Raw genomic sequence first — 21,843 nt, forward strand, 5'->3', positions numbered from 1 at the left:
CCATCAGAAATTACTTAGTGTCAGCATTGACGACAGTGGAGGCCTTGCCATGTTGCTGACACAGGGCGTGCTTTACACTGCTCTTTGTGACTTTTGTCTCCTCCCCTCTCCCACTCTCAATACCTAGAGAGTGAGAAACCCAGGCAATGAAATGGAGGCATGGGTACAACAGTTAAGAAAAATGTCTCCTTCTCGAAGAACCTGGATGGTCCGAAACAGCAATTTTCCAGGACTATAATGAGGAAGAGATAAAGCACACATATTTATGCAGATGTTGCTCATCTGTATTTTTAACCCTCCCATTTGCCTAAAAATACACGCCGCCCAAGAAAAGATGGAGAGACCGAGTTGTTAGTAGGACTAAGCAGCAAGTAAAACATTTTCATTTGTCACTTATGGAAAATCATCTATTCCAGTGATAACCTGTAAGCAGTTTCCATTATGGCTGGATAGTGAGCTCCGTGGATCGAGGTGGTGTGGTGGTGAGTCCTGCACAGTGAGTTCCGGGTGAAGGAACGCAGACTCCGCTGCTGGCATGACTCACGACTGACAGACGAGGGATGTCTGACTTAGCCTGCGTATGTCGTGATGCAGTCAGCCGTCCACTGTTTAAGGTTAGGATTGCGACTGACCTTGGATTAACGTGAACGTCTTTAGCAGCCGTCACCCGGGCTCTCCGGCCAGGCACCGTGTGGACTTGATTGAGACCAGAAGTTTGGGAGATAAGTCCTGGCGTTACGTCTGGGACTTGAGAAGGCAGAGGCTTTGTGTAGCAAGCAGAGTAAAGGTTGACATATTCCATAGCCCTTTCTTTTTAAAATGTGAAAGGATGGAAAGCCTGGACTTATCTTTACAAAAATCCTCTGGAGAGTGATCTCTTTTAAATGGTTATTTTTGTCATTGCCTCTAGTCATTTTTCTAAATAAGAATGGCAAATTAAACAGAAAAGCAACAGTCTAGTCTTTTTTCTTCCCCTTAATTATTATGCCGGGATCTCTAGTAAAACTGAATTTTGAATTGAAAAATTTCTGGTGGCGGTCAGAATTCCACCTTTGAAGGGATGATGCGAGTCCTGTGATCACTCAATTCAGTGTGCTGCCTAAACTCTGAGCTGTCTACAAGGCTTGGGAAGGAGTCGAGTAGGGGCCTTTTTTTTCCTTTTTGTACAAAACTCTACCATGTTCTCCACAGGAGTTAAATAAATTTGAGAAGTTGTGTTAAAACAGTGCTTCAAACTGAATGTCTGCTGAGGCTGTTACTTGACAGGACGGCCGCAGTGTGTGCAGTTATCTCAACTCTGAACGAGAACCAGGCTGGTTTTCAGTTTATACTGTTAAAACTGCACACCCGTAGTCTGAGATGAACAAGTTATTTGCTGCCTTCATCATTTTTTCAACCCCACAGGAAGTCTTCGTTTCAGCCAACATCAATTTTTAGTTCGTTTAGGAGAAAATGTAGTCCTGATCTTGCACATTGTATTAGTCTGGCTTCATCACTTGTTAGCCATGTGACCTCGGCACATTTCTAAGCCTCAGGTTCTTAGTCAAAATAGAGCTAAAACGAGGTACTGTGGATTGTCAAGACTGAAGAAATGTGTATATGTGTAGCATAAATTTGGTATACAAGTGGTAGCACATAGGTGCTCTACAAATGGTGGCTTCCGTCCTGATGTGAAAAACGATGCAGTCAGCTGCCAGCTTTCCGAAATGTTGTCAAGAATATGAGCCAGATGTTAGACTTGTTCAAAGTCATCATTCTGGCTGTAAATGTGATCAAAGGCTGTAAATGTGATAATTGTTCTTTTTTATGAAACATTTTAGAGAGTAGAAACTTTTCTTTTGAAAGAAAGTGAGATTCCTTGGCTGTATTTACTGTTCATGAAAATGTTTATGTGTATGCACTATGTGTCAGGCCTCTGACCTGGGCACAAGAGGCCGTAGTAGAGTCCTAGACTTGTCCGCAGAATCTAGGGGAAGAGACAAGCCAGTAAAATGAAATTATAACATCTTATGGTGAATGCAGTGACAAATAAGCACAGGGTTCTCGGAGAGCTCAGGAGGGTGGACATTCTAGCTGAAAGAGAGAAAGCTAAGCAGATACTTGAAGGATAAGGAGGATGTTACCAAGCAAAGAGGAATGGGAAAGATTTCTCGGCAGAGGAGCATGGCTTTAGGGGGAAATGGATGGTAGACTTTGGGAGTAGGGAGGAAATGTATTGAGAAATGAAGCTGGGGTCTTGTTAAGGAGTTTGGATTTTGTTTGAAGACTGCGAGGGCCAAGTGAAGAATTTTTAAGAATAACATTAGAAGTTGATTCTCATTTAAGAGGACAGCTGGCATTTTCTTTGATTTTGTCTGTCATAGAGTGAGTCTTTCTACCCAGGCATTCACATTGTATCTTAGTTCTAGTACTATTAAAATTAAAGTTTTAATGAGATTAAAGAAAAATGTCATTGTTAAAATGAGGCTGCTTGATTCTGGCAGCCGGTGTAGACAATTGCAGTATTTCCCTTGTCTTCCCCAACAATACAGATTTCTCTAGCAGAAGTCATTTCAGTTTTTTTAAACTGATTTCAAAAACTGGGTAGTTCTCTGACACTCTCAAGGATGTGTGCCTCTACTCAGCTCCCTGAAAAGAACTGAGGAGGGGAGAGGAGGACGAGTGGAACAGTTCTATTTCTTTTCTATCTTTGTTTCTCTAAGAAGACATTAGTTATTTTACAGGAGAGAGCTGAAGAGAAGGGCCATATAAGGAAACTAAATAGTTTCTCCAGGACAAGAGTAGAATGAGTGCATAATAATGTATTTGCCAGAAACGTACTCTGTGTCAAGACTCGTTTTGGTAAACTTGTCTCCTTTCATTGGTTCCGGGATCTCAGTGTGCTGTAATGCAGCTTTTTACCACCATGAAACATTCTGGGGCTGCCTCGTTTTGTTGTGAGAAGGCAGTATTGCTTTCTGAGTTATTGCCCTGGCAGCTCTGTAAATTAGCCCATGCTGTCACCATGCCTTCTCTGAAGGGCACATTGTACCCAAATGACTGCATTTAGGATTGACTCTTGCCACTCCCTGCTGCATGACACTTCTCACCACTTGTATCTGTGTCCAGTTTTTTTTGTGTGTGTGTTCTTAAGTGTGGGCCACCCACAGACTGCCACCCAGGCTCTTTAGCCAGAGAAACTTGGTAAGGCTTCGGATCCAAACCCACCTTAATTCTAGAATTGCCCTTTCATTTCAAGCTCTAAATATTGTCTGGCTCCCCCACACCATTCCCTCTCTTTTTTCTCATTTGCTCTTGCCAGACTCCTTATTTCTTGAGGCTTCACTTTGGCTTCTCCCCCTCTTTTTTTTTTTTTTTTTTTTTTTTTTAATACTCAAAAGTTCCTCATAGCTAGCCCTTCTTTGACTTCTTTCTTTTGGTCTTTCAGGCTTTCTTCAGGTTCTTTCACATCTTTTACTGGACTGCTCTTGAAGAATGGAAAAACCACGTTGTTTAATAGCTGCTTTAAATCATTCAAATCCAAAGTGTCAAGCAGTTGTTGAAGGCTAGTTATGTTTACTCCTGGATAAGCTACTTTAGAGATTTCAGGAGCTCAGAGGTTACCGTTCTGGAATGGCAGGACATGCACACTAAATAGCATTATGTAGCAGTGGAGATGACACTAGGAGGAGTGGTAGACAAAGGACTTAATAATTCAGAAAAGAACCAGGATAACCATAATGGACAACATTTCATAGTCTTTTGTAAGAACAACAGAGGATTTCACTCAAGATACAGGCTGAGGAAGGTTCACCATTTTAGTGGGTCTTATTTAGCTGTTTGAATGTCACTCATCATTAACACAGTCATGGTAAAGTAATCCGTAATTAAAGGAACCTTTAGTGGAGTTATTTCTGTCCTATCTTAAGAATGAGAATTTTTTTTAAAGATTTTATTTATTTGAGAGAGAGAGTGAAGAGGGCAGAAGGAGAGGGAGAGGCAGACTCCCTGCTGAGCAGGGAGCCCAACATGGGGATCGATCCTGGGACCCTGGGATCATGACCTAAGCTGAAGGCAGACGCTTAACTGACTGAGCCACTCAGGTGCCCCCAAAATGAGAACATTGACAAGAAAGAAGCAGGTGCAAAGGATTATTCCCAAAGGCAGTTTATGGGATATATATTGGATTAGCATAAATTTAGCTCAGTTTTACGCATGCTCAACTTTGGCATACTATGGAAGCAGGGTGCTTTGACGGAAACCGCCCAAGTTGGGAGGCAGAGGGCTCTGGATTCAAACTCTAAGGCACTGACTTTAGGTAAGGTACTCGTCCTCCAAGAACTTGTTTCCTCATCTTTATTTTTAAAAAGATTTTATTTATTAACTTATTTATGTAGAGCGAGCACATGAGTGGGGGCAGGGGAGAGGGAGAGAGAGAATCTCAAGCAGACTCCACACGGAGTGTGGAGCCCAACTCAGGGCTCGATCTCATGACCCCGAGGTCAGACCTGAGCTGAAATCAAGAGTTGGACGCTCAGCTGACTGAACCACCCAGGCTCCCCTACTCCTCTTTATAGCGAGCTACCACCTACTTTAAAGGGTTTTAAGGCTTTAATGAAATACTCCACAGGCAGCTCCTAGTATTTGGACATATATTAAACTCACACAAAACAGAATAACTCACACTTTTGAGCACCTACTATGTGTCAGGCACTGTTCAAGTATGTTAAGAAGTATTAACTCTTAATGCTCATAACAACCCTATAAAATAGGTACTTTTATTCCAGTTTTACACATGAGGAAACTGAGGCAGAAAAGTTAAGTAACTTGTTCAGAGTCACAGAGTTAGCAGGTGACACAGAGCCAAGATAGAAATCTTGACAATTTGGCTTTAGTGCCTGAAGTCTTAACCAATATGCTATCTCGCTCTTGGCTCTGTATTAGTTCACACTTTGATACTGCCCAGTGATGACTGATGTTCGTTTTTATAAGTGAAAGTACAACGAGTTGTTCAGTTCCCAGATTGTGAGATGTGAAGGCGATTTTAATGTTTATCTAACTCAACCACTCATCTGCTGCTCGAGTCCTCTCTACAGTATCCCTGCCAAGTGGTCTTGAATCTGTAAACAAAGACTCCATTATGCTCAGTATACCATGCTTACTCAATTACCAAGTTAGATAAGTAGACTAATAAATGTTAAGAAGAATTTAAAGAGAGGCTAGAATAAAATAACGTTTTCTGATTAATTTAAGATCGCCAGGAACCTCTTCTAAATAGAGCATACTTGTCTAAGCAATGCATTTAGTTGGTTTTGGTTTAAATTAAGAACACTGTTTTTCTTTGAAAAAAAATTGTCCAGTTCGTGGCCTTGCCTTTGACTTAACCTTGTAAGAAAATCAAGAGGAAATTTGGCATTTTTTTAATCCTCTTTAAGCCATGCTGCAAGTTCACAGGTAGAGAGTAGCCCTTGAACATTTGTTGCTCACTGATTGCACTGGGGTAGGACAAGGCAATGTTTTCCATTTTGAATATCAAAACCAAGTTTGGGGTACCTGGCTGGTCAGTTGGAAGAGCATGGGACTCTCGATCTCAGAGTTGTGAGTTCAAGCCCCACATTGGGTGTAGCGATTACTTAAATAAATAGAACAAAAACAACAACAACAGGTTTTTCTAAAAGATGTGTGAGGAATGTATAAACATAGCATAATCATGGTATTATGTTTTATTCTATCCTGGAGTGGGATGTACAGGAAGCAGAACCGCTTTCCTGCAAACCATAAAGCCTGATATGAGTGTGTTTCCATTAGTCTCGTAGTTATATTCTACCTACATATGGGTGCTTTATCTTATCGTATCCTTGTAATAACCTGCAAAGTTTTTCTCTTCCCCATTTTGCAGAAAGCAAGCCTAGTTTGCTTAGCTAGTATGCCCGGCATCTCTCAGGGAGTGAACCAGGGCTAGAACCTACATCTTCAGACTTCATATATTGTGACTTTTTCCACCTCTAGTAAGAAGAATGTATTGGTCCACTCATAAGTGTGCTTTGAAAATGCTTACTGATTTGCCCAACAACCATGATGGCTGCTGTGAAAGATAGAAGAGAAGCACTTGACAAGTTCTCTGCCTTCCCGGGACAGACCGTCATTGGAAAGGCAAACATGTGCATGTTTGTGCATTTCACAGACTTTTGTTAAAATTTTACTATGTGCCCAGCACTATTGTGCTAGATGCTGGGGATACAAAGATGAATTTTTTGCCCTTGAGGAATTTACTGTCTAGTGGGGGGAGAGATGTAGACGAGTAATTATAATGTGCTGTAATACCATCATAATACTAAAGAGTGCTTACCAAGGGCCAGCGTTCATGCAAGATATCTAAATCCCTTTTCTCTAATCCTCACAACACTTTCATTTACAAATGAAGTTAGAGGGGCACCTGGGTGGCTCAGTCGTTAAGCGTCTGCCTTCGCCTCAGGGTGTGATCCCGGAGTCCTGGGATCGAGCCCCACATCGGGCTCCTCCGCTATGAGCCTGCTGCTTCCTCTCCCACTCCCCCTGCTTGTGTTCCCTCTCTCGCTGGCTGTCTCTCTCTGTCAAATAAATAAATAAAATCTTTAAAAAAACAAAACAAAACAAATGAGGTTAGGGAGTCTCAGAGTTACGTGATTTGCCCAATAAGTGGCAAAGATGAGTTGTGTCTTTTTTCTTCTTTTCTTTTTTAAAGATTTTATGTATTCATTTAGAGAAAGAGAGTGTGCAGATGAACCTGGGAAGGGACAGAGAGAGAGGGAGAGAGAATCTCCAGCAGGCTGTCCTGAGCACGGGGCCCAGTGTGGGGCTCTATCCCACAACCCTGAGATCATGGCCTGAGACGAAGTTGAGTCAGACGCTTAACCAACTGAGCTATGCAGGCGCCCCTCTTTTTTCTTCTTTTAAAGATTTTTTTTTTAAGTGATCTCTACACTCAACGTGGGGTTCAAACTTACAACCCTCAGATCAAGAGCTGAACACTCCACCAACTGAGCCAGCCAGGTGCCCCAAGATGTGTCTTTAATAATAAATTTATAATGAAAAATTGGAGGAACTGAAATACTTGAGTGATTGTGATTAGCAAACCTGTATAGGAAGCTGACTCCCTGTCAGGTGGGTGTGGGAGTGAACACAAGGAGTAAAATGAATTGCACCTTTAAAATTATTGATCCCAGATAGGGATGATCTTACCAATGGTTCAAGTCACTGACTCTTGGCTATGACGTCCTTGCTTCTATATATAAGGAAAACCATGCCCGTGGACTGTACATTAGGCTAGAGACTGAGGCTCATTCTCCTCTGGTTAGCCTGGAGAGCCAGAATTTGAACGCTAGGCGTTTTGACTTGCAGCCTATATTCCTTCTACTGTACCATGTCCTTCCTCCTCTGTGTAAAGGGGGTATGTCCCCACAACTTGGTGTGGGCCCCGGGGTGGGCTGTCTGTGACTGCCTTAGGGATTAAGGATTCAGAGGACAAAGTACTTAAACTGAAGTTTTTGAGAATAGGAGTTTGCCAGATGGGAAAGTGAAGGGCATCCCAGGCAGAAGGAACAGGACATGTAGCATGAGAGGCACACACGCATAAGAGAAAGCATGGAGTGTTTAGAGATTGTAAGTGGTGTGAGAAGAGGTGTTATAGTGGGCTATGAGGTCAAGTAAGTGAGCAGAGGCCAGATCACAGAGGTCTTTGCTAAATAGTTTAGGGACACTCTGTACACAATAGGGAGCCACTGAAGAATTTTAACTTGCCCGAATTGTACATTGGAAAAATCACCTTTTGTAGTCTGAAGAGAGAATTACCTGTATGAAAGGTCATAAGCCAAAGCCAAGTTGCGTCTACATCTTGAAATAAAGCAAGCAGAAGAAAATAATATGGATTTGGATTTAGTTCAGTTTTAGGCAAATGGCTTCTTGATTTCCTTGGAAACTCAGGACAGGAGAGAATTGGGAATAGCTTCAAATCTGAAATGATTAGCCTTTTGCTGGGTCGTCTCATGCTTGGAAATCCTCTGGCTCTTTCCTGAGCCCTGGTCCTAGTTAAACCATGGAGATGGGATTGGTTCCACAGTTCCACTAAGGATGCATGTAGGCCATTCTCTGACGCACAAACACAAACTCTGATTTAGACCTGGAACTTACTGCATCTCCCTGGAATTCTTTGGGCTAAAATGACCCATGGTCCCAGAATGGTCAACTCAATTCATCCCAAGTCATATTTATTATCCATCTATTCCATGCCAAGTGCTTCCAGATACTTTATGTTACTTAATGCTAATAATTTTGTGAGGTGTAGATATCAGCCCAATTTTGTGAATTAGGAAATTGAGTGGCAGAGGCCGCCCAGCTAGCGCGTGGTAGAGCTGGGATTTGAGGGTCAGACTGGTGGCCTATCACTGTCCATTCTTGACCTGAGTTCTTTTCCAGTGATGTGGAGCACAGTAAGCAGTATTGCATATCACAGCTAGGGTGAGTATCAGTCACTCACTGAACAGCCATTATACTTGGGACTGGTCAGTGATATGCTTTTACTTCTAGCAGTAAGTTTTTTGCTGCCAACCCTAAACCTCACCCCTAAAGTAAGAGGACAGCTATCCTGAATGAAGCTACATGAAGCCCCCTTACCCTTATTTAGAATTGTGCATAGCTCACGATATGAGTTCCATGGCTTCCCAGCTTATAGAAACAGCGGAGTAGCCAGAGACAGTTGCTTTTTGCTGTCAGGCAAGTGGTTGTCACTTATTGGTTTTGTAGAAAGTACTTGGACTTTAAAATTGGACAGACGAGGGGCTCCTCAGTGGCTCAGTCTGTTAAGCATCGGACTCTTGATCTCAGCTCAGGTCTTGATCTCAAGGTTGTGAGTTCAAGCCCCTCATTGGGCTCCATGCTGGGCCTGGAGCATATATACATACATAAAAATAAAGTTGAACAGACTGGAACTCAGTGCCTGTTACCACCTGTGTAACATATACAAAGTCAGTTAACTTCTCTGAGCCTCACCTTGCTCATCTGAAAGACGAGGGTAATAGCAACCTCAAGACTGTTGTGAGGATTAGAGATTGTAATAAAGTGCCCAGTTGATAGTGGTTGGCCAGTAGATAAATGACAACGATTATTTTTTTCAAAGCAGTGCTTTGGGCTTTAACCTATGTGAGAAAAGTGAGTTGTCATCATTTATTTTCAACTATCCTCTATTAGAGTGTCCACTTTACGTTATAGTCAACACATTTGAACCGTCAAAACTAATGACAAAGCAAGGAGGAGGTGCTAGTGGATCCAGTGTTCGGATGGGCTCCCTCGTGATACTGCTCACCTGCCCAAGCTCCCCTTTGATCTCCCTTCCTTTCAGGTGGGCTCCGTGTCATGCTGTGTATCCTGTACTCCTCGTTTCAACCACTTTTCTTACTTGAGACAATTTAGAGGAAAGCCAGCAGTCTGAGTGTGCATTCTATTTCCTCAAGTACAGACATCAGGGGGCGCCTTTATAAATGAAAAAATAAACAGCTCCAGCAGGGAAGAGGCCTCCCCCTGCCTCCCCCAATGATGTATGGGGTGCTCAGGCAATGGTCACGCCTGTAGTTTAAGCCCATCTGTTTTCTCTGTTCACCTCCTGAGTACTGTCCCCTTGTGGTTTGCATCATTCCCAGAGACCAGCCAACTCCAACCCTCCTCAAGCCACTTGGTCAATAGCTGTCTTATTTAACCACACTCCCGCTCTTTGGGTGCCAGATGTGAAGTTTCAAGGCAGTAGAGGCCAGGCTGGCTAACGCTGTGACACCTGCTTTAGCAGGCAAGCCAGTCAGCTGCTGCTTCTGATGATGTTGGCCCCTTTTCATGGACAGCATGAGGGTTTCACCCCACCAAGCACACACACAGGCAGCTGAGGGAGCCTCATAAATTATGGTTTTGTTTGTTTACTCAGGGCAAGCAGCGTGGTGTAGTGGAAAGAGCCCTGCACTTTGAAGCAGAAAACATGGGTTTGAGTCCTCACTGGTTATGTGATTTTGTCTTCAGAGCACCACTTTCTTTGTAGATTTATAATGTCTGAGATAGTGGTAAGCGCTATTTGTTTATCTGCTTATTGGCCATCTCCTCTACCACGATATAAATTTCGGGAAGCCAGAGGCTGTGTTGGCCATCATTCTAACTCCAGCACCTAGGACAGTGCCTAGAACATAGTAGGTTCTTAGAAAATATTTATTGAGGGGCGCCACGGCGGCGCGGTTGGTTGAGTGTTCAACTCCTGGCTTTGGCTTAGGTCGTGATTTGGGCCGTGGGATCAAGCCCTGCTCTGGCTCCGTGCTCAGCATGGGGTCAGCTTGAATTTCTTTCTCTCTCTCCCTCTGCACCCCCCCACTCTCTCTCAAATAAATAAATAAATCTTTAAAAAAATATATTTATTGAATGAATAGGTGAACTCTAAAACTACCTTGTCTACTTACTGGCCATGTGATCCTGGAAAAGTCATTTATCTTCCCTGGGCCTGAGTTTTGTCAGCTGTAAAATGAAGGCATTAGATCTCTATTCCTGGTGCTCTAAGATAATAAGGACTCGCTCATTTAACAAATGACTTTGGGTCTCTGTGCTGGGCACTCTCCAAGGCCTGAAAATATAGTCATGAACAAGGCAGAAACAGAGCCTGCCCTCATGGAGTTTCGAAAGGGGGAGGCAGCCAAGTGAGTAATGGGGTAAACATGTATTTAAGGACCATTGTGATAAGCCTTACAAAGGATCTGCAGAGGGCACTGCAAGAGAATATAATTAAGAGGGAGAACCTACCCATGCTGGGGGGTAGTCTGGGAAGATGGCCTGATGAAAGTGACATTTAAGCTCAGATTCTGCAGATCAGTAGGAGTTGGCCAGGGAAAAGCAGTACAGGATTTGAGGCAGAGGGAAGGGCTTATGTGAAGGCCCTGGGGAGAAGTGTGACTGGAACAGTGACCAACAGGGAGGTCGTGCCCAAGATGAGGCTAGAGAGGTAGGCTGGGCCAGACCGTTGGGAACTTTGTGGCTGTGGTAAGGATTTGGTCACTCTAAAGGCAAAGGGAAGCCAATAAAGACAATTCCTGTCATTATGGAGAGCTCGCTAGTTCAGACAAAAGGGAAAGTTGGATCCCCTCCTTACATGCCTGTCCAGTGCAGATAGGGCAGATATTACTCCATGTTGTAGATGAAGAAAGGAGGTTAGGTGATCTTGCAAGTCAGAGGTGGAGCTTAACTTTTGAAATTTTGTCCACTTCTCTCGATACTCTGCCACATTTATAGAATGGAGAGCTTTCTTCTCTCTCAAATCCTCCAAATGGCCAAATTTTAGACCTAAATATCTTATAATAATAGCTGTCATCTGAAAATCGAATGTCTCATAAGCAACTTTTAAGCAAGTCCGATAGAGACAAATTTCTCCTGAGCAATTTCTCTTGCTTGCATTTTGGGTAACTACAACCAAATCTTTGATGCATTTTTAAATTACCCTTAGGAAGGATTCCTAGGAATAGGATTACTGTGTCAGAGGATATAAATTCTTCAGGAACTCTTGACACATACTGCCTGATTGCCCTCCCAAAGTTGTACCAGTTTTTATGCTCCTCATCAGTACGTGAGAATGACTTTCTCACTGCTTCAAATAATGACTCTCACTGCTTCAAGCCAATCTAACTTCTTAAGCAAAGCTAAATAAAGCTGAGTTTCCAGTTGTTTTGTTCATTTAGAGACAGGAAATACAACTAGGCTTTCATAATATTAGTTGGGGGAAGAGGATGAAACTATAGAGATGGTACCCAAGGGAAGCAGGAAACTCCCAGAGGCCTTGGAGGAAGCCAGCAAGTACCTCCTGTGGAGTCCGGTCATTCACTGACAGGAGGCACTCTGGTGTGTGCAGTTGCTGCCGTTCAGAACCTGCTAAGCTTCCCGGAGACATAAGTAGGGTCTCTAAAGCTGAAAGAGCTCTTAAAAGCACCAAGAAAGAAGAAACTTTCCCAGCAGAAGCGGAGTTAGTGGGATGAGCAACGGTGAGTTATGACTACCAGCAGAATCAAGAGAGGGTCATCACGGGCTTTGTGAGCTCAGCAGGTGGGGACAAAGACCTGAGTCCGAGATCTCGGTGGTTGTTAACCACACTTGGGCTGGTGTGATGGGCCCGTATCTTTGTCTCCCTATAGTGCCTTGCACAGAGTAGGTGCTCGGGGACTGTTTCAGAGCCAAGCCAAGTTAACAGTAATTTTTTGATAATTCAAATATTTAATGTGCAAGGCAGTGGAAATGAAGATTAGGATAACATGGTTCATGTCCCCACAGAGCTTCCAATCTAGTGATGGTTAACTATCAGTTATAAGCAAGCACAAAATACTAAGAGAAGGGGTAGGAGAGGAGTAGTATGGGGTACCATGAAAGTATATAGCAGGGGACCCCCATGTCTAGCCTTGGTGGATATAGTAAGCCTACAGGGTAAATTTGATGAGGACAGGGCTGTATATACCTTATTCATTGCTGTATCCCAGTGCCTGCTATATGATGGGTCCCCCATAAACATTTGATGAATGAATGAACAAAGGAATGAATGAATAAATTGGTAAGCCAAGGAGAGGATGGGAATAATGTTTCATACAGAGAAAAAGGCAATGTAAAGGCCTGGATAAAGAAAGTAGTTTGGTGTGGCTGAAGTAACGTCAAGGGAGCATAGAGTATCAAGATTCAAGGCTGAGGAAGTGAAAGAAGTCAAGCCAAGGAGGGTCTTCTAAGGCCTATTAGGGAATTTGGATTTTTTTTTTTTTAAGAGAAAGAAGAAACCAAGGAAAGTTATTATGCAAGGAAGTGATATAGTCAGATACTAGAGCTAATAGTAGTTAGTTATTACATGTCAGCTATATGCTAGAGACTTTGCATATAATACCTCTCATTTTCAGACAACCCTGCAAGGTATATATTATCCCCTATTCTATAGATGAGATTATGTGGCCTACCTAAAGTCAGATAGCGTATCTGGGATTGAAATCAAGGCCTGACTCCAAAGCCTGTGTATTCTTTGCACTAGATCCCACTGCCTCCCTACTACTTGATGCTCTCACTTTCATTTGTTGTGGACAATGCCTTCACCTGGTCCTTGGCTCCAAGAACACCATCCTTGAGCCAGGCATGTCGGTAGCTGGTTAGGACAATCCAAAGCCTACAGGCTATGCCACTGCTGCTGAATTTTCTGCTGTGTGTGACGGTGAGACCTTGTGGCTTCAGGTATGAGTCTTCACCTGTCTGTGTTGCTTCCCTGCTAGCCTTTTCAGTCTTATCTGCCCAATGCAGATTTTAACACATTACACCCTAACCACAGTAATATACAGCAATCATTTGTGGAGCTTTTGCAAAAGTGCAGGCACTGTCAGGAATTCATACGTATTATTTCTTTGCATCTTAGTAACATTCTGAAGTAGCTATTATTAGCCCGATTTGACATGAAAAAACTGAGGCTAAGAGGTTAAGTGACTTGCCCAAGATCACACAGTTAAAAAATGATAGAAGGTCATGCAGTGTAACTGATACTATATTAGCTCTTCTGCCACAAACACCTGTAAAATTGGATACCACATATGAAATAATTGTTTTCAGATGTTGGACAACAGACAGTAGGAATAGGATCCCTAATAGAAATAAAACAAATGTGATGTGCCTCATTATCACCCAGTTTGGAGGCATTTTCTAGATCCTGATGCAGGGATTTGCTAGGATGAGGAAACGAATCAGAGTTCAGGATTAGTGAGGCAGCTGAAATTTGCAGGTCAGGGTTTCAGAGAGAATGAAGCTGGTATAGAAAAGGGGCTCCAGAAATATGCGTAGGTGTCCCTTACACGTGGATAGGTAGATACTCCATAAAATTCAAGCAGAGAACAACTACCGGAGAATTGTGAGCTAACAACTACCACTGCATGCAGAGAACTGAGGTATATTTGAGTTACAACTAGCCAGAATATGGAGATCTCATTGAGTACTCCAGGCATCCAGCAGAGCTCTCAGAAATTCCAAGCCTTAAGGGTAAGGCTAATCTAGCCCTAGAGGAAAGGCTACTCTAGGTATACCCTAACAAGCTTTAAAACTGGCCTCAAAGGGATCAAGTTCATCCACAACTAAATTATCTGCCTGCCAGAGCAAAACTCAACACCCCATTAAGGAAGACAGCAAAATCCACACCCAACCATGTAGCATCCATAGTGTCCAGCACAAAATAAAGTATTAATAGACATGCAAAGAAGCAGAAAAATGTGACTCATAATCAGAAAAATAATTTAGTAGAAACAGATCCATAAGTGACATCAGTGTTTGGAATTAACAGACAATGAGCTTAAATTAGTTACAAACATGTTCAAGGCATTAGAGAAAAGTATAAACATAATGAGGGAAAATAAGGAATCTCAACAGGGAACAAAAAATTATCAAAAAAGAATCAAATAGAAATTATAGAACTGAAAAATATAATAATTTTTTAAAAATTCACTGCTTGGGGCACCTGGGTGGCTCAGTCAGTTAAGCCTCTGACTCTTGATTTCAGCTCAGGTCATGATCTCAGGGTCCTGGGATGGAGCCCCACATTGGGATCCCCACTCAGTAGGGAATCTGCTTGTCTTTCTCTCCCTCTGTGCATCCCCACACTCACACGTGCTCTCTCGCTCTCTCTAATACATCTTTCTAAAAGATTCACTGCTTGATCTGCAATCACAATCACAATCCCAGCAAGTTATTTTGTGAACATGGACAAACCAATTCTAAAGTTTATATGGAGAGGGAGAAGATCTCCAGAATAGTTAACACAATATTGAAGGAGGAGAACGAAGTTCAAAGTCACTACCTGGCTTGAAGACTTACTATAAAGCTATAGTAATCAAGGTAGTGGATGTTAGTGAAAGAATAGACAGATCAATGGAACAGCATAGAGAGCCCCAAAGTAGACCCATATAAATATAGTCAATTGATTATCGACAAAAGAGCATGTGCAATACAATGGAGCAGAGAGTCTTTTCAACAAATGGTGATGGAACAACTGGACATTCACGTAGGAGAAAAGAATCTAGACACAGACCTTTTACCCTTCACAAAAATTAAGATGGATCGTAGACCTAAATATAAAACATAAAACTATAAAACTCCTAGAAGATAACATAGGAGAAAACCTAGATGACCTTGGGTATGGTGATTACTTTTTAACATCAGAACATCAAAAATACAATCAATGAAAGAAAGCATTAATAAGATAGACTTCATTAAAATTGAAAGCTTTTGCTCTGTGAAAGATACTCTTAGGAGAATGGAGAAAACAAGTCACAGACTCAGAAGATATTTGCAACAGATAAATCTGATGTAAGACTGTAATTCAAAATATATGAAGAACTCATAAAACTCACCAAGAAAACAAACAACCCAATTTTTAAAAATGGGCAAAACACTTAAACAGACATCTACCAAAGAAGATAATACACATGACAAATACACATATGAAAAGGTATTCTGCATCATTTGTCATTAGGGAATTACAGATTAAAATAACAATGAGATACCACTACACACCTGTAAGAAAGGCCAAAATCCAAAACACTGACACCACCAAATGCTGAGGAGGTTGTGGAGCATTAGGAACTTCCATTCACTGCTGATGCGAGTGCACAATGGTATAGTCACTTTGGGAAATAGGCAGTTTCTTACAAAGCTAAGCGGTCTTACCATATGATCCAGCAATTGTGCTCTTTGATATTTACCCAAATGAGGTGAAAACTTATGTACACACAAAAATCTTATGTCTACACAAAAACCTGTTCCTGGATGTTCAGGGCAGCTTTATTCATACATAAATTAAAAACTAACAACTGAAAAAAGAAGTAGATGAATCCACAATTTAGATGGATATAGAATGGTGGGGGCAGGACTTCTGGAACGACAGAGTTAGGAGCTCAAGAAATCCTCTTTTAAAAAATACCAGAACTCAAAAACCCAAAACATTAAAACTGTACAAAATTGTCAAAAACAAAAGTGCTCAAAGGCTTACAACACATTGAGAAGCATTTATTTATGGAAAACTACTGAACCTTTGGTAAGAACAGTGGCAGTCTGTGATGTCTTAGCCTGTGGCTGCTCCAAACCCTTTTTCCCTACACTGCCACCCTAGCTCAGCTACCACCGTAATTGTTCTGCATAGAAAAGCAAGTCATGGAAAACTGCATCTTTGCTTTGGGAGGTGCTCCCTTGATTTGAAAAATCCCATGCCTGGGGCATTGAAAGAAACAGTAGCAATCTCAGTGACAGAACAAAACAAAAAAAAGGAAGGCCAACAACTCAGCTAGCTTGAGATTGAGGTCCTGGTTGGGGCAAGAAAGAGAACAGACATTCAGTAGGTTATACAAGGCATGATATAGTCATAGTGGGTCTTGATAAGTTCCCACATAATTCTGACAATACTGAGCAGGAGAGCAGAGTGCTCTGGCTATCCACATATTCCTGGTAGAACTTGAGGCCACGCAGACAAAGGAATGCAGTAGTGCCCAACAGAAAGTAAAAGCTGTCGCAGACTTGTAAACTGCCTGAGTTTTGAATGTACTCTAACACACACATTAGATTTATCACAGAGCCATTGAAGAAGGTGTAAGTCTTACGGGCTCAATGTATTTGTGCACATCCTCTGACCAGTCATTGGCTGACTACTTAGCAATGCAGATACAGAGGCAAGGAAGCAAGATGTAAACATAAAGACAGGAATTAAAGAAAAAAAAGATGTATAAGAAAGACCAGTGACTGCACACTGCAGGTTCCACAGATCTAGTCCAGGCAAGTTAGTAAGCAACCAAAAGTGATGATAGCCTGTAGGGAGGAAATATCAGATTTCAGAATTGCTGGAACATATTATCTAACAAAACCAAAAAATGAGATATGCAAAGAAATGGGAAACTATGACCCATATTTGGGGGGAAAAAGCACTCAAAGCAATAATATACAAGACTTGCAAGACCTTAACCAATTTAACTTGACTGACATTTGCAGAACAGAACACTCAATAACTGCAGAATGCTTGTACTTTTTAAGTGCACATGGAAGATAACCATTGTATTTTTATAAAATTTAATACCTATTCTTTTCTTAAAAAGTTTAATTAATTCCTACACCCAATGTGGGGCTCAAACTCACAACCCCAAGATCAAGACTCTTCGACCTGAGTCACCGGGCACCGCTTAACGCCTATTCTTGATAAAAAAAACAAAACAAAACAAAACTTCCCCCAAACTAGGAATAGAACAAAACATCCTCAATCTGTAAAGCTGGATCTATAAAAATAATATGGCTAAATGATACTTTATGATAATTTATAAATATTAAACACTTTCCCACTAAGTTTAGGGGCAAGGCATTGATATCTGCTATCATCAGTTCACTCAATATTATATTCTTGGTGGGTCTAGCCAATGTAGTAAGACAAGAAAAGTAACTAAAAGACATTAAAATAAAAAAGAAGTAAACTTTTATTTTTGAAGAGCATGATCAAATAAATAGAAAAATTTAAGAAATCTACCCCCCAAAAGGAACCGACTTGAGGCAATATGTGAATTTAGTAAAGTGATAGAATATCAGGTCAACATATAAGAATCCATTGCATTTATGTATACTAGCCATAAACAATTAGAAAATTAAAAAAAATACCATTTATAATAGCATTGAAAACATAAAGTATTTAGGGATAAATATAACAAAATATGTGTAGGACCTTTACACTAAAAACTACAAAATACTGAAGAGAGAAATTAAAGAAACTCAAAATTAATGGGAAAATATACCATGCTCATGGGTTGGGAGAACACAATATTGTTAACTTGCCAGTTTTCCTCAAATTGGTCAATAGATTCAAAGCAATACCAAATTTCTAGTCATACTTTTTTTTGAAACTGACAAGTTGGTTCTAAAATTTATATGGAAATAGGGAGCCTGGGTGGCTCAGTTGGTTAAGCAACTGCCTTTGGCTCAGGTCGTGATCCCAGGGTACTGGTATCAAGCCCCATGGCGGGCTCCCTGCTCAGTGGGGAGTCTACTTCTCCCTCTTCCACTCCATCTGTTTGTGCTCTCTCTCTCTGTCAAATAAAAAAATAAAATCTTTTAAAAATTTTATATGGAAATATAAAAGATCTAGAATAAGCAGTCTTGAAATAAAACAGAGCTGAAGAATTTACATTACCTGATTTCTAGGCTTACAAAAATGCTACAGTAATTAAGACCTTGTGGTACTGGCATAAAGAAAGGAAAGATAGATCAATGGGACAGAATGGTAAATCTAGAAATAGTGTTTAATTGATTTCATCCAAAAAGTAAAAGCAATTCAATGTGGAAAGAAAAGTGTATTCAGCACACAGTGCTAAAAAAATTGGCTCTGAAAATTTTCTCTAGAAGATTATTTTCATGGTCTTTGGAAAGGCAAAGATTTTTTAGATAGAACCCAGAAGGCAATAACCATAAAAGAAAAATCAATAAAATGGAACTTACCAAAACTTAAAGTTTAAAGCTTCAAGGCTTCGCAAAAGACACTGTTAAGAAAATGAGTAGGAAAGTAAATATCTTTATCTATGCCTGTATGTTTGACAAAGGACTTCTGCCTAGAATATGTAAATAACACCTACAGCTCAATAGTAAGAAGACCCAATTAAAATGCAATTTTAAAAAATGGGCAAAAGATATGAACATGTGTTTAATATCATTATTCATGAGCAAAATGTAAATTAAAATATTGAGATATCACCACATACCCACTAGAATGGCTAAAATCAAAAAGGTCACGTCTAATGTGGTAAGGATAGTGGAGTAAGCAAAAATACATTGCTGGTGGGAATGTAAAGTGTAGTGACGCAACCACTTTGAAAATTAGTCTGGAACTTTCTCATAAAGTTAACATGCACCTACCAAATGACCCAGCAATTCCACTTGTAAATATTTACCCAAGAAAATGAAAACATATGTCCATAGAAAGATTTATACACTAATGTCCATAGCACCTTTATTTCAAAACTGGAAACAACCCAAATATCTATCAACGGGTAATGGATAAACAAATATAATAGAATATATATAATAGAATACAATTCAGCAATAAAAAGGAATGAACTCTACCAAGCCTTTAAAGAAGATTTAATACCAATTCTTCACAAACTCTTTCAAAAAGGAGGAGAAAACACTTCTCAACTCATTCTATGAAGTCATTGTTACTCTGATACTAGAAACCAAAGACATCACAAACTACAAATATCTCTCGTGAATACAGATGCAGAAACCCTCAACAAAATATTGCCAAACTGAATCCAGCAACATATAAAAAAGGATTATTCACTCCGACCAAGTGAGATTTAGCCTAGGAATGTAAGATTGTTTTAACATCTGAAAATCAATTAATATAACATCCCTTATCAATAAGAGACATATACCACATGGTCATCTCAGTAGAGTCAGAAAAAGCATTTGACAAAAGTCCAGCACTGTTTTCTTGACTTAAAAAACTTAAAGAATAGAAGGGAATTTCCTCAACTTGATAAAAGGTACCTATGAAAAGCACAGCTAACATCACACTTAATGGTGAAATACTGAAAGCTTTTCCTATACAGTCAAGAATAAGACAAGAATGTCGTACTCTTACCACTTCTATTTAACATTGTACTGGAAGTTCTAACTAAGGCAATTAGGCAAGAAAAAGCAATAAAAGAGGCCCAAGTAAAGGAAGAAGTAAAACGAGCTCTATATTCATATGACATGATCTCCTATGTAGAAAATCCTAAGGAATCCACTAAAAAACTATTAGACTTTTTTTTTTAATATTTTATTTATTTATTTGACAGAGAGAGAGACAGCCAGCAAGAGAGGGAACACAAGCAGGGGGAGTGGGAGAGGAAGAAACAGGCTCATAGCGGAGGAGCCTGATGTGGGGCTCGATCCCATAACGCCGGGATCACGCCCTGAGCCGAAGGCAGACGCTCAACCGCTGTGCCACCCAGGCGCCCCAAAAACTATTAGACTTAATAAACACGTTCAGCAAGATTTCAGGATAAAGATCGATATACAACAACCAATTATGTTCTACAGATGAGCAATGAACAACCTAAAAATGAAATTAGGGGCGCCTGGGTGGCTCAGTCGGTTAACTGTCTGCCTTCAGATCAGGTCATGATTCCAGGGTCCTGGGATCAAGCCTCACGTTGAGCTCCCTGCTCAGCAGGGAGTCTGCTTCTCCCTCTGCCCCTCCACCCTGCTTATGCTCTATCTCTCTCAAATAAATAAAATCTTTTTAAAAAATGAAATTAGAAATTTCATTTGGAATAGTATCACAAAGAACAGGAATAAATTGAACAAAAGATGTGCAAAACTTATATTCTGAAACTCACAAAATATTATTGAAAGAAAGAAGACCTAAATAAATAGATGTTCCATGTTCATGAATCAAAAATTTTTGTTAAGATGCAATACTCCCTACATTGATCTACAGATTTAATGCAAAGTCTGTCAAAATCCAAGCTGGTGGGGCACCTGGGTGGCGTCAGCTCAGGTCATGATCCCAGGGTCCTGGGATCGAGCCCTTGTGGGACTCCCTGCTTGGTGGGAAGCCTGCTTCTCCCTCTCCCTCTGTTGGTCCCCCTGCTTGTGCTCCCCCCTTCTCTCTCTCTCTCTCTCTCAAATAAATAAATAAAAAATCTTAAAAGAAAATTTATATTTAAAAAATCCAAGTTGGCTTTTGGGGGGGGGGGCTGAAATTGACAAGCTAATCTTGAAATTCATATAGAAATGCAAGAGACCAAAAATTGTCAAACAATCTTGAAAGGAAGAACAAAATGAGAGGATTTATATTTCTTGATTTAAAAATTTACTACAAAGAGGGGCGCCTGAGTGACTCGGTTGAGTGTCCAACTCTTGATTTCACCTCAGGTCATGATTTCAGGGTTATGGGATCCAGCCCTGTGTCAAGCTCCGAGCTCATCAGCGAGTCTGCTTGAGATTCTCTCTCCCCTTCTACCTCTGCCCCGCCCCCACCCCCACGTGCATGTGCTCCCTCCCCCAAATAAATAAATCTTTTAAAAAAATTTACTCAAAGATACAGTAATTAGGACAGTCTGATACTGGCATAAGGATAGACATATAGATCAGTGGAACAGAATTGATAGTTCAGAAATAAACCCTTACAGTTATGGTCAAATGATGTTTGGCAAGGGTGCCAAGACAATTCCTGGGAAAAGAATACTCTTTTCAAAAAATGGTGCTGGAACAATTAGATACCCACATGCAAAAGAGTAAAGATAGGCCTCTTTCTTACATCATACATAAAAATTAACTCAACAGGGGCTAGAGGTAGGGGGAAAGGGGAATTCTTTAGTGAGTAGAGTTTCCGTTTCACAAGGTGAAAAGGTCTGGAGATTGGTTGCACAACATGAATGTACTTAACACTACTGAACTGTACACTTTAAATGGTTAGGATGGTACATTTTATGTTATGGATGTTTTACCACAATCAAAAAATTTTTTTAATAAGAACGTTTAACTCAAAATGGACCATAGACCTAAATGTAATGACTAAAGCTATAAAACTCTTTAAGGAAGATAGGAGTAAATCTTTGTGACGGTGGGTTAGACCAGGCCTTCTTAAACACCAAAAGCATAAGTGACAAAAGAAAAGGTAGGTAAATTGGACTTTAAAGGACACCCTTAGGAAATGAAAAGGCCTCCCACCAAATGGGAGAAAGTATTTGCAAATCATTTCTCTGATAAGGGAATTGTATCCAGAATACATAAAGAAGTATTACAGCTCAACAGTAAAAAGACAATAATCCCACTGAAAAACAGGCAAAG

The 21,843-nt window shown here is 40.7% G+C and overlaps 1 protein-coding gene across 3 annotated transcripts in view; it reads left to right on the plus strand.

The window, feature by feature from the left end:
* POLD3 (DNA polymerase delta 3, accessory subunit) overlaps nucleotides 1–21,843 on the plus strand; it is a 105,587-nt gene that overhangs the window by 47,889 nt on the left and 35,855 nt on the right. The window contains exon 12 of one of the 3 annotated variants that reach the window (XM_008707348.2): nucleotides 5,989–6,433. The exons of the other annotated variants lie outside the window; for them this stretch is intronic. Within the exon in view, the coding sequence (XP_008705570.1) occupies nucleotides 5,989–6,077 (89 nt within the window). The 3' untranslated portion in view covers nucleotides 6,078–6,433. Of the gene's footprint in view, nucleotides 1–5,988; nucleotides 6,434–21,843 lie in introns of those variants that run through there. 3 annotated transcript variants of the gene reach the window in all.

The sequence above is a fragment of the Ursus maritimus genome, unplaced genomic scaffold (genome assembly GCF_017311325.1).
Source record: "Ursus maritimus isolate PB19 unplaced genomic scaffold, ASM1731132v1 scaffold_16, whole genome shotgun sequence".
NCBI lineage: Eukaryota > Metazoa > Chordata > Mammalia > Carnivora > Ursidae > Ursus > Ursus maritimus.